The sequence below is a fragment of the Erpetoichthys calabaricus genome, chromosome 2 (assembly GCF_900747795.2).
Source record: "Erpetoichthys calabaricus chromosome 2, fErpCal1.3, whole genome shotgun sequence".
Lineage (NCBI taxonomy): Eukaryota > Metazoa > Chordata > Cladistia > Polypteriformes > Polypteridae > Erpetoichthys > Erpetoichthys calabaricus.
Genome location: NC_041395.2, coordinates 29,290,406 through 29,303,595, shown reverse-complemented (window position 1 = coordinate 29,303,595; position 13,190 = coordinate 29,290,406). Strand labels below are relative to the sequence as shown.

Sequence of the window (13,190 nt, the reverse complement as noted above, 5' to 3'; positions counted from 1 at the left end):
CCTCTTTAACACACTACTTCTCCGCTGTAAAGTGCAGGTATTTTGCTATATGTATATATATATATATATATATCTGTATGTGTATATATATATATATGTGTGTGTGTGTATATGTATATATATGTTTCTGTGGATGTGTATATGTGTATATACGTATGTATATGTAGATATGTGTATATATAGATATGTATATATATATATGTATACAGTGGTGTGAAAAACTATTTGCCCCCTTCCTGATTTCTTATTCTTTTGCATGTTTGTCACACAAAATGTTTCTGATCATCAAACACATTTAACCATTAGTCAAATATAACACAAGTAAACACAAAATGCAGTTTGGAAATGGTGGTTTTTATTATTTAGGGAGAAAAAAAAAATCCAAACCTACATGGCCCTGTGTGAAAAAGTAATCGCCCCCCGAACCTAATAACTGGTTGGGCCACCTTTAGCAGCAATAACTGCAATCAAGCGTTTGCGATAACTTGCAATGAGTCTTTTACAGCGCTGTGGAGGAATTTTGGCCCACTCATCTTTGCAAAATTGTTGTAATTCAGCTTTATTTGAGGGTTTTCTAGCATGAACCACCTTTTTAAGGTCATGCCATAGCATCTCAATTGGATTCAGGTCAGGACTTTGACTAGGCCACTCCAAAGTCTTCATTTTGTTTTCTTCAGCCATTCAGAGGTGGATTTGCTGGTGTGTTTTGGGTCATTGTCCTGTTGCAGCACCCAAGATCGCTTCAGCTTGAGTTGACGAACAGATGGCCGGACATTCTCCTTCAGGATTTTTTTGGTAGACAGTAGAATTCATGGTTCCATCTATCACAGCAACCTTCCAGGTCCTGAAGCAGCAAAACAACCCCAGACCATCACACTACCACCACCATATTTTACTGTTGGTATGATGTTCTTTTTCTGAAATGCTGTGTTCCTTTTACGCCAGATGTAACGGGACATTTGCCTTCCAAAAAGTTCAACTTTTGTCTCATCAGTCCACAAGGTATTTTCCCAAAAGTCTTGGCAATCATTGAGATGTTTCTTAGCAAAATTGAGACGAGCCCTAATGTTCTTTTTGCTTAACAGTGGTTTGCGTCTTGGACATCTGCCATGCAGGCCGTTTTTGCCCAGTCTCTTTCTTATGGTGGAGTCGTGAACACTGACCTTAATTGAGGCAAGTGAGGCCTGCAGTTCTTTAGACGTTGTCCTGGGGTCTTTTGTGACCTCTCGGATGAGTCGTCTCTGCGCTCTTGGGGTAATTTTGGTTGGCCGGCCACTCCTGGGAAGGTTCACCACTGTTCCATGTTTTTGCCATTTGTGGATAATGGCTCTCACTGTGGTTCGCTGGAGTCCCAAAGCTTTAGAAATGGCTTTATAACCTTTACCAGACTGATAGATCTCAATTACTTCTGTTCTCATTTGTTCCTGAATTTCTTTGGATCTTGGCATGATGTCTAGCTTTTGGTCTACTTCTCTGTGTCAGGCAGCTCCTATTTAAGTGATTTCTTGATTGAAACAGGTGTGGCAGTAATCAGGCCTGGGGGTGGCTACGGAAATTGAACTCAGGTGTGATACACCACAGTTAGGTTATTTTTTAACAAGGGGGCAATTACTTTTTCACACAGGGCCATGGAGGTTTGGATTTTTTTTCTCCCTAAATAATAAAAACCATCATTTAAAAACTGCATTTTGTGTTTACTTGTGTTATATTTGACTAATGGTTAAATGTGTTTGATGATCAGAAACATTTTGTGTGACACACATGCAAAAGAATAAGAAATCAGGAAGGGGGCAAATAGTTTTTCACACCACTGTATGTATATATATATGTTTATGTGTGTGTGTGTATATTATATATATATATATATATATATATATATATATATATATATATAAATATAAAAGACAGCAACACTCATAACAATGACAACACAATTACATTGACAATCATGTTACGTTATTTTTAAAATGTTTCCTTTTTTTTTTTTCATAACCTCTTTAACACACTACTTCTCCGCTGCGAAGCGCGGGTATTTTGCTATATTATATATCTGTATGTGTATATATATGTGTGTGTGTGTGTATATATATATATATGTTGATATGTGTATATATATATATGTATATATATGTGGATGTGTATATGTATATATATATATATATATATGTAGATATGTATATATATGTTTATATGTGTGTGTGTATATTTTATATATATATATATATATATATATATATAAAAGACAGCAACACTCATAACAATGACAACACAATTACATTGACAATCATGTTACGTTATTTTTAAAATGTTTCCTTTTCTTTTCATAACCTCTTTAACACACTACTTCTCCGCTGCGAAGCGCGGGTATTTTGCTATTTATCTATATACAGTAATCCCTCGCTATATCGCGCTTCGCCTTTCGCGGCTTCACTCCATCGCGGATTTTATATGTAAGCATATTTAAATATATATCGCGGATTTTTCGCTGCTTCGCGGGTTTCTGCGGACAATGGGTCTTTTAATTTCTGGGACATGCTTCCTCAGTTGGTTTGCCCAGTTGATTTCATACAAGGGACGCTAATGGCAGATGGCTGAGAAGCTACCCAACTTACTTTCTCTCTCTCTCTCTTGCGCTGACTATCTGTGATCCTGACGTAGGGGGGTGTGAGCAGGGGGGCTGTTCGCACACCTAGACGATACGTACGCTCGTCTAAAAATGCTGAAAGATTATCTTCACGTTGCTACCTTCTGTGTGCAGCTTTTAAGTATGCTGCACGGTGCTTCGCATACTTAAAAGCTCAAAGGGCACGTATTGATTTTTTTATCTGTCTCTCTCTATCTCTCTCTTTCTCTCTCTCTGCTCCTGACGGAGGGGGTGTGAGCTGCCGCCTTAAACAGCTTTGTGCCGCGGTGCTTCGCATACTTACAAGCCAAACTGCCCTATTGAATTGTTTGCTCCTTTGAAGAGGAAGATATGTTTGCATTCTTTTAATTGTGAGACAGAACTGTCATCTCTGTCTTGTCATGGAGCACAGTTTAAACGTTTGAAAAAGAGACAAATGTTTGTTTGCAGTGTTTGAATAACGTTCCTGTCTCTCTACAACCTCCTGTGTTTCTGCGCAAATCTGTGACCCAAGCATGACAATATAAAAATAACCATATAAACATATGGTTTCTACTTCGCGGATTTTCTTATTTCGCGGGTGGCTCTGGAACGCAACCCCCGCGATGGAGGAGGGATTACTGTATATATATATATATATATATATATATAAGGAGAGTTGGGATCCGAGAGACTGTGTTTGTGGAGGGATGGAGAGTTAAGGCCGGTGTTGGAGTCACGTGATCATCTCCCCTCCCATTCACCTCATTTCATTCACTTCATTTCGCTCCGAGCTGAGCTCCGCAGCTGGCGCGGTCTTGCTGTTCTTGATTTGCTTTTCACATGGCCAAGTATACGTTGCATGCTCAAGAGTAAGCTCAGCGCACAACTTGGTCATATTACAACCGGAGGGGCGAACTGACAACATGGTATACAAAGAGATCCTTAACAAATAATTATTGGTATAATTTCCCTCAGTTTATTATTTAAAATTTTAAAGCAGTACTTCGCCGCTGCGAAGCGCGGGTATTTTGCTATATAATTATATATATATATATATATATTAGATATGTAAATTTGTATATATATATGTGGATGTGTATATGTATATGTAGATATGTGTATATGTAGATATGTATATATATGTATATATGTTTATGTATATATATGGTTACATAACCTCTTTAACACACTACTTCTCCGCTGCAAAGCGTGGGTATTTTGCTATATGTATATATATATATATATATATATATATATATATATATATATATATATATATATATATATATATATATATATATATGTGTGTGTGTGTGTATGTATGTATATGTGTGTATATATATGTTGATATATGTATATATATGTGGATGTCTATATATATATATATATATATATATATATGTAGATATGTATATAAGTATATATGTTTATGTATATATATGTTTACATAACCTCCTTAACACACTACTTCTCTGCTGCGAAGCGCGGGTATTTTGCTAGTAAAAAATAAATAACAGAACAACAAAACACATACAATACAGACAGTCTTGACTTACCCCACAGGCAATTTTGATGGCTGAGAACTTTGGTGGCACAGAGCAGCATAATTTAGAAAACCTAAAAACAATCAGAATTGTACTATAAAAACATTGTAGCTAACCAGGGACACAACAGTAAGAAAAAGTGCTAGCGCTTGTCAGAGCTGTGGAGACAGAGTCATAACAATTATTGGGTTACTGGAGTCCGACTCGAAAAAAATTCCAAATATATGTAAACTCTAATATACTGTATTGTGTTAAAATTTTCAATTTCACATTTACTAATTCAAACAATTTTTTTGATAAAAAGAATCCTCTTTTTTTTAATCTTATAAGAAGGGGTTTGTTTTTCAAACTGCACCCTCTTGTGCAGTTGCCCAGCTGGGCCTTATTCTTCTTTTTCTATCCTGGTTAGATCAAGTTCACCCTCTTCTCTCAAGATAGTAATAAACATTTCTGTATGAAATTTTCAGTATCTTTACAAATTGTCACACTGAATAAACTTCATTCTGCCAAAAAACAATAGGCTGACATGTTTTTTAAAGAAAGCAGTTTCATGTTGTACATTTTTGAACCTAGAAGTGAACTTTAGGAATGTCAGTACAGTACCTTGAAACAGAAGTGAACAGGATAACAGGTTTCAGTGTGCTAATGCAGTTAGAAAGGTTTAATAACCAATTAACACAACTAATTAAGGATAAGTGAAGGGAGATTACCCCCCCTGAAGGAATTGCTGCTGAATACGAGGCTTTGCAGCCATATGAGAATAATAAACTAAATATTTGTCATTTCAAGTAGTCATATCCATTACACACACTGGTGATGCCTTGGCTATATTTTAAATCAGTGTAATGGTATCTTGATAAACGGAGGGTATCAATTTTTCTTACAAACATGCACATTTTTGGGAGACCCCAAATGTTTGACTTTTACTGTATACTGGCATAAATTACAAATGGAGGAGTTGGAGTTGGTGGTACCATAAATTGAGGAGTTGGAACTGGAATTGGGAGGTTTTGTGTACAGACTCCACAGCGCTGCTGCTTCTCCACTGAAACAATAGTTCATTACGGGCGAGGGTCAAACTGCTGATGGTTTTCATAAAAATTCCAAGATATGTTATGTTTGCAATTTAAATCAAGTGATTGGCAGTAACCCTCATGCGACAATGAAAACTACCTATTTATAAGTTCAGCTGAAGAAAAAGAAGAAGTGAAATAGTGGTTGAATGACAAAACAGATATAAATTACTAACATAGCAGTCACAACTATAAAGCAAATTATTTATTGTATTACTGCTAGTTTCATTTTTGGTCGCATTTCTTTTTAAGTATATATTGTACATATAATATACTGTTATCTACAAACTAGGCTAAATGTGTTATATCCAGGGCTGTGGAGTCGGGGATAATTTTGGGTACCTGGAGTTGGCAAAAATGTACCGACTGACTCCTAATGAATTTAAATTGGAATGAAAAAATAAAATACAGCAAGTCCAAATGTCCCATTTCACAAACAACAATCATAATTAAGTACTTATCTTTTGTAAGAATAAAGCCCAATGCATAGATGTGTAAAGTTCAGCTGAGCTATTATACAACCTGAAATTCACATATTTTAATCTGGATTATGGTACATTACAAAAAGTGTTTTCATTTTATTTTAGATATAATGTGTTTAACAAATTCATTTGAGTGTATTAAACAAGTGTAATGATGTAGGTGGAGGTGTGTGCTGTGGCCTGATGTGTGTTCAGGGGTTCTTGTCTTTTGTTTAAACTGGCCAATACGGTAGAGAATCGCCTTCCTAGCCAGTAGTTCTGTGGTTAAATGACGTGTACAGTATGTTGCCTTCCTTTAATCAACATGGAAAATACATTAGCATATTAAATACAGAGGATTCGGAGTCAAAAGTACCAGAAACTAAGGAGTCGGAGTCGAAGGATTTATCTACCGACTCCACAGCCCTGGCTATATCCTTTAGTGCAACACCATTTTTTAGATAACATTATTTGTTGCAGGTGTTTTTAACAAACGTAGTGTTGTTAGCTTTGTACCCAGCTGGAGTGTGCTCGTAATTTCATTGTAATGTTTTTACAATGACAATAAAGGTTTTCTTCTTCTTCTTCAAATAAAAATAATAAAAATTAACAAATATCACACACAGACATATAACATGTCTGCGGTGGGTTGGCACCCTGCCCGGGATTGGTTCCTGCCTTGTGCCTTGCGTTGGCTGGGATTGGCTCCAGCAGACTCCCGTGACACTGTGTTCGGATTCAGCGGGTTGGAAAATGGATGGATGGACATATAACATGTAACTAACAGAACAAAACACAAATCAGACAGTACAACTGATTTGGCAGTGCAAAGCAAACCGATTGGTAGTTTGAGTGCTTCCATAATGGATTCTTGGTCACAGGTCAAGCAGATGATTTATGGAAGCTAAGAACTTGCTAGAGAAATGGTTCAAGAGCCTAGTGGTATAGCATTAAATTCTACAATATCACTTGCTCTATCTCTTGGGAGTGGATGGAGGACAAAAGGCTTAATGCTGGTGTGTTGTTGGGGTCTGAGCCAGTCCAGGCCTGGACACAATTCATACTGAACATCTATGGAGTCACCTGAAGAGGGCTACGCACAAGCATTCTCCTTTCAATTTACCGTGATTGACTTTAAACTCTTTTACAAAGTAAACTGGTAGAATACTGAAAAATACAGATATGCTAAGTTGATAGAGACTTATCCAAACATTTACTGTGGCAATTAAAGACACCTTCAACTTGATGCAAGTTACTGTAAATGGTGTGCATAACTATACAACAAAATATTTTATTTTTAAAAAATCCATTATTTGATCATTTAAGTATAAATGGTTGCAGTGTGTTATTTAAAATTAAAATTGATGACATATATTTCTACCTTTACATTATATTCAGAAATGTTCAAATTTACATCCACTGTACATTTAAAATACATAAAGTGAATGGAGTGAAACGGCAGTAATTTACACAATAAAAGCAAGCCACTTAAACATTTGCCAGTGCTTTTTTAACATTCTACTAATGCTACTGAAAGCGTTTCAAACAAAAGAATAAGGAAGCAAATGTGTGATGGATTTGCAGAGTGTTTTAGAGCCAAAGGCTTTGGACTATAAACCACAAGGCTTTTGGATCAATTCCTGCTCCAACCTCACTGTGTTACACTTAATGTAGTCTCGCAAGCCAGACATATAATATTAATACTCCTGGAGACAACCATGAGTGAATTTTTCTTAAAATTGGGCGAGAGCAATTAGATGGCTCACTGAGTGTCACTTTTCTAAACCAATCCAACACCTTGGAACATGGCACTCAAACTAGGGAGAGCAACTTTTTGGAACTGCAAAGATTAGAGGCTTTCTTGTTACCCTCAGTCCGACAAACAGCAAGCTTCTTATTACGCTGAACCATCTACAGTCGAAAAGACTCCAAAGAAAACCCTTTTAGACATATAAATGTGTGGTACAGGGAGAAATCGTGTTGTTGCATTGTGTATTCATTGCAGGTGTGGCATATGCTCTCTGCTGATCAATTACAAAAATATTGTAGGGGTCGACATAAGGTTGAGAGAATTGGCAGCTATACAGTAATCCCTCACTTATCGCGGGAGATAGGTTCCAAGGCCGACCGCGTTAACTGAATTTCCGCGAAGTAGGGACACTATATTTATTTAATTATTTAACGTGTATTTGGACGTTTTTAAAACCCTCCCTGTATTGTTTACAACCCACCATTTACTCTATTAAAAACAGGGACAACTGCTAAGCAATATGAAATCGGTAGATAAGTTTACACTTACTGTATAGCGAAGTACATGTAGCAGCTTGTAGGCGGTCATGACGTCATCGACCTTGTTGCAAAGATTCCTAAAGCAGATTCCATCCAGACTACTGCCTTATCACGTCCACTTGCAACTCGTTTTGCACCCTGGTTAAAGGACACTGCGGCCGTAGATCTTATATGCTTTTCCTCCTTTTTAAATAAAAAGAATCGATGTCCTGCAGCGGTGTAGCTATTCCCTTCCTTCAACATATCCAAAACTTTTACCTTTTCTGCAATCATTTGCATCTTCTGTTGGTGCTTGGACATGGCCCCTGAAGCATTAGCATGTTAATGATGAATGAGTGAGATGAGACTTCCTGGTTAATGTAACGCTCCGTCGCTGAGCCAATCAGCAGAACACAGGAACTTAACTGCGTGCTCTGATTGGGTAGCTTCTCAGCCATCCGCCAATAGCATCTCTTGTATGAAATCAACTGGGCAAACCAACTGAGGAAGCAAGTAAAAAGACCCATTGTCCGCAGAAACCCGGGAAGCAGCGAAAAATCCGCGTTATGAATTTAGATATGCTTACATATAAAATCCGCGAAGTCGTGAATCCGCGAAAAGTGAACCGCGAAGTAGCGAGGGATTACTGTATACATCAAAATATTCATTTGAAGGAAACATTATTTAAATAGGAGGTTAAAAGGGACTACCGTTAGGGGAGCTCAAATCAAAGTACTGTGGGGGATGTAGATTTCAGTACTCAAAACACCTGAAATCAACAAATTTGCCTAAACACACTGACTGCACATCTAAACAAATAGTAATTTTTGCTTACTTTAATTGTCTAATTGGAAATGCAAACATGCCATGCCAGAATATACCGTATCTGCGGCATTTTAACACTTATTGTAGTATATACATACATCACAATGCTTATCTAAGCTGTACTTGCTGCTTTTATGCCATATAGTGATGTAGTAGTGAAAATGACAGAAAGATCTCCCAGCAGACAGAAGTACTTCTCAAACGTGGAGCCAAGTAGCTGTGGTGGTCTGTGTGTCTGTCTGTTTGTCTCTTCTGTCGCAAAGCTGATTACAACATACAAATTATTAATAAAGCTTCAATTACCTTGTGTTACCGAGCTCCAGAATTGATAAACAGCAATGTTAGCTTTTTATTTTCCCACAGCATCAACTCTTTTGTTCAATTTCTTTTGCTCTCTCCATGAAAACTAAGGAGTTTAAACTTCATGGACTGGAGGAATTGGGGTCAGGTGTTTTAAGAAGAAGCCCTGTGTGTGCAACGCAGGATTTCAATGATATTCACTACAAATTTTTTTAACGGGTGAATTCTCATTTCAGAATCATATCTGGCTCCACGAAGACTACACTTCACATGTCCCTTTAGAGGTGGATGGTAAACAGGTAGAAATTTTCATGCATCATTTCTACTGCGTTTGAGCACATCAGGAAGAACCCTTTGATACTTGTCCTTTAAACATAGCACAGTATATGTTGGTACAACTGTGGAGATGAAACATCCATACACGCTTAAACTTGCTATATATGACTTTGAATGAATTTAACCTATCCATAGTCTATGATAATAATAAGGTAGCTCTGTATGAACCATTAAGCAAAACAATTACATGCTTAGAGCAGTGTTTCCCAACCTTGGTCCTGTGGCTACAGGTTTTTGTTCCAACCAGATTCGTAATCAGTGACAACACCTGATATCACTGATCTCATTTAATTAGCTGCTGTTATTTTTTCTTTTATTCTACATTCAGAAAAGCACAGCAGCATGATTTTTACATTTATAAGACATTTAGAAATATTTCTGCTTTTGCTGTAGATTTAAATGCTTAACTCTCTTTTGTTTATTTCATTATATTTTGCCCATTCTCTGTAGAGTTTTTCCCCTTTGTTGTATCTTATTAATGATAATTAAAAATGAGCAGAGCAGACACGCTGGCAAACAACACTAAATAATCAAAGGCTGCAACTACTTTAGCATCAGACCCACTAATTAGTAAATAATGGATTAAACAATTAGAACACCTAGAAAAGTAGAATGAAAATCAAGATGAAAATATTGTTAAAAAGATATATATATATTAACCCGATTTCTTTTTTTCAGTTTTATTCTTGAGTTAAAGTGCACTTATTTTGTTATACGTGTACCTTTTGTGCAAGTGTTTACTTGATATTTGAACTTCAGTCTTCACAGGTTATACACTTCATGTCACAATTTTGTCATTAATACTATAACATGAAAAAAGTTTCTGTTTTAGGTATGTGGTCAACATTTTTTGGCTCGCATTTCCTGTCAACCTACACTTACACAGATATTTGTAGACGCGGAGCACACATGAAATGCATGTGTTCCAAATAATGATATATTATTTACCGTATACAACTCTAGGCACCTCACACCCAAATAAAGAGCATTGAGCTATGGCGGTGGGAGGATTGGATAGCAGGCTGCTTGTGCTGATTGACACATTTAGAAAACAAAAGACCCGGATGGAGAGGTGCAAAGGGATTTAAGGTGGGCTGGGATTACGAATTTTTTCGTAGGTTTCATGGATTCTAGTGTTAATTATATCAGGGAATTGTGCTTGTACTCCAATAAGCTGTACAGATAGCATACACTCACTGAGCAATTTTTTAGTTATACTAATACAGGGTACTGCCACCTTTTGCTTTCAAAGCAGCCTCAGTTCTTCATGGCATGGATTTCATAAGATGCTGGAAACATTCCTTTGAGATTTTGGCCTGTGTTGACACAACTGCATCACACAACGTCTTCAGATTTGCAAATCTCCCATTCCACTGCATCCCAAAGACATTCCATTGCATTTAGATCCGGTGACTGGTTCATAAAATCAGTTGGTGATAAATTTTGCTTGGTGACATGGTGCTGAGAAGAGAATGCCTTTTATTGTCACTATACACATATACAATGAGAAGTAGCCACTAAAAGACAGGTAAATTGTGGCAATGTGGGGGATGCGCATGGTCAGCAACAATACTCAAAACAGGTTGTAGCATTCAAGGAATGATTAATTTGTATTAACAGGATCAAAGTGTGCTAAGAAAACATCTCTGACACCATTAAACCACCACCACCTGTGGCCTTGACTGTTGACAAGACAGGTTGGATACCTGGATTCAAGCTATTGGTGCCAACTTTTTGCCTCAACAGAAACCAAGATTCATTAGACCAGGCTGTGTTTTTTCCAATCTTCAGCAGGCTAGTTTTGGTAAGCCTTCTTGGCTTCTTGACAGAAGTAGAACCCGGTGTGGCCTTCGGCTGCTGTTTCCCATCCACCTCAAGGTCCGGCATGTTGTGCATTCTCCGATGCTTTACTGCTCACCAGAGTTGGTTATTGGTGTTACCGCTTTTCTGTCAGCCTGATCCAGTCTGGCCAATCTCCTCTGACCTCTCTCATCAACAAGTCTGCAGAATTGTCACTCACTAAATGTTCCGTTTTTTTTTTTGCACCATTCTGAGTAAACTCTAGAGACAGTTAGGTGTGAAAATCCCTATCTGGCACCAACAACCATGCCAGGGTCGAAATCACCAAGAACACATTTTTTCCCCCATTCTGGTATTTTATGTGAACATCACCTGAAGCTCCTGACCTGTATATGCATGGTTTTATGCATTTTACTGCTGCCACATGAATGGCTGATTCAATACATGCTCGGATGTGCAGCTGCACAGGTGTTCCTAATAATGTGCTCCGTGGTATGATATATGAAGGCTACATAACGATATGAAAATGTGCTAGCATTCTCGTTTGAATCTGATCTTCAGTCCATGTCTGCGATAATATGTGTGTCTCGGGAACTGCAGGTCTGACATTGTGGTCAGCAACACAGGAGCGCTGCAGGAGACTGTACTTTCTCTGGTCCTGTTCAGCCTATATACATCGGACTTCCAATACAACTCGAAGTCCTGCCACATGCAAAAGTTCGCTGACGACACTGCTATCGTGAGCTGCATCAGGAGTGGGCAGGAGGAGGAGTATAGGAACCTAATCAAGGACTTTGTTAAATGGTGCAATTTAAACTACCTACACCTGAACACCAGCAAAACCAAGGAGCTGGTGGTGGATTTTAGGAGGCCCAGGCCCCTCATGGACCCCGTGATCATCAGAGGTGACTGTGTGCACAGGGTGCAGACCTATAAATACCTGGGAGTGCAGTTGGATGATAAATTGGACTGGACTGCCTATACTGATGCTCTGTGTAAGAAAGGACAGAGCTGACTATACTTCCTTACAAGGCTGGCGTCCTTCAACATCTGCAATAAGATGCTGCAGATGTTCTATCAGACGGTTGTGGCGAGCGCCCTCTTCTATGCGGTGGTGTGCTGGGGAGGCAGCATAAAGAAGAAGGCCGCCTCACGACTGGACAAACTGGTGAGGAAGGCAGGCTCCAATGTAGGCACGGAGCTGGACAGTTTGACATCTGTGGCAGAGCGACGGGCACTGAGCAGGCTCCTATCAATCATGGAGAATCCACTGCATCCACTGAACAGTATCATCTCCAGACAGAGGAGCAGCTTCAGCGACAGACTGCTGTCACTGTCCTGCTCCACTGACAGACTGAGGAGATCGTTCCTCCCTCACACTATGCGACTCTTCAATTCCACCCGGGGAGGTAAACGTTAACATTATTCAAAGTTACTGTCTGTCTGTATACCTGCATTGTTATTACTCTTTAATTTAATATTGTTTTTTATCAGTATGCTGCTGCTGGAGTATGTGAATTTCCACTTGGGATTACATCTTGCCTGAAGAAGGGGCCTGAGTTGCCTCGAAAGCTTGCATATTGTAATTTTTTTAGTTAGCCAATAAAAGGTGTCATTTTGCTTGGCTTTTCTCTACACTTGGGATTAATAAAGTATCTATCTATCTATCTATAAGCCTGGTTCTGCGAGGCCCCTGTGAGTTAGGATGAAAGCTACTTAAATTGATATATACAATGCAATTCTGTTTCTATTACTTTTGCAAGATACTTACCGCTGCCAATGAACACATTATCTTCCCTGGCATCTGACAATGCTGCTTGAATTTATAAAAGAAACCTATACTAAGAAAAACCAGCGGTGTCAGCTTCTAACTTTGACATGTCTGCTATTTACAAATGTAACTACACATCCAATAAGTACACGCCTTCATCACAAAAACGTTGTCTCGATTAGTTAGTAAGTAAATAAAAACATCAAC

The 13,190-nt window shown here is 38.2% G+C and overlaps 1 protein-coding gene across 1 annotated transcript in view; it reads right to left on the bottom strand.

The window, feature by feature from the left end:
- The window catches only part of mrpl21 (mitochondrial ribosomal protein L21), a 33,031-nt gene that overhangs the window by 19,659 nt on the left and 182 nt on the right, over positions 1 to 13,190 (bottom strand). Inside the window, exon 2 of the mRNA XM_028793533.2 lies at positions 4,162 to 4,222. Within this exon, the coding sequence (XP_028649366.1) occupies positions 4,162 to 4,222 (61 nt within the window). The remainder of the gene's footprint in view (positions 1 to 4,161; positions 4,223 to 13,190) is intronic.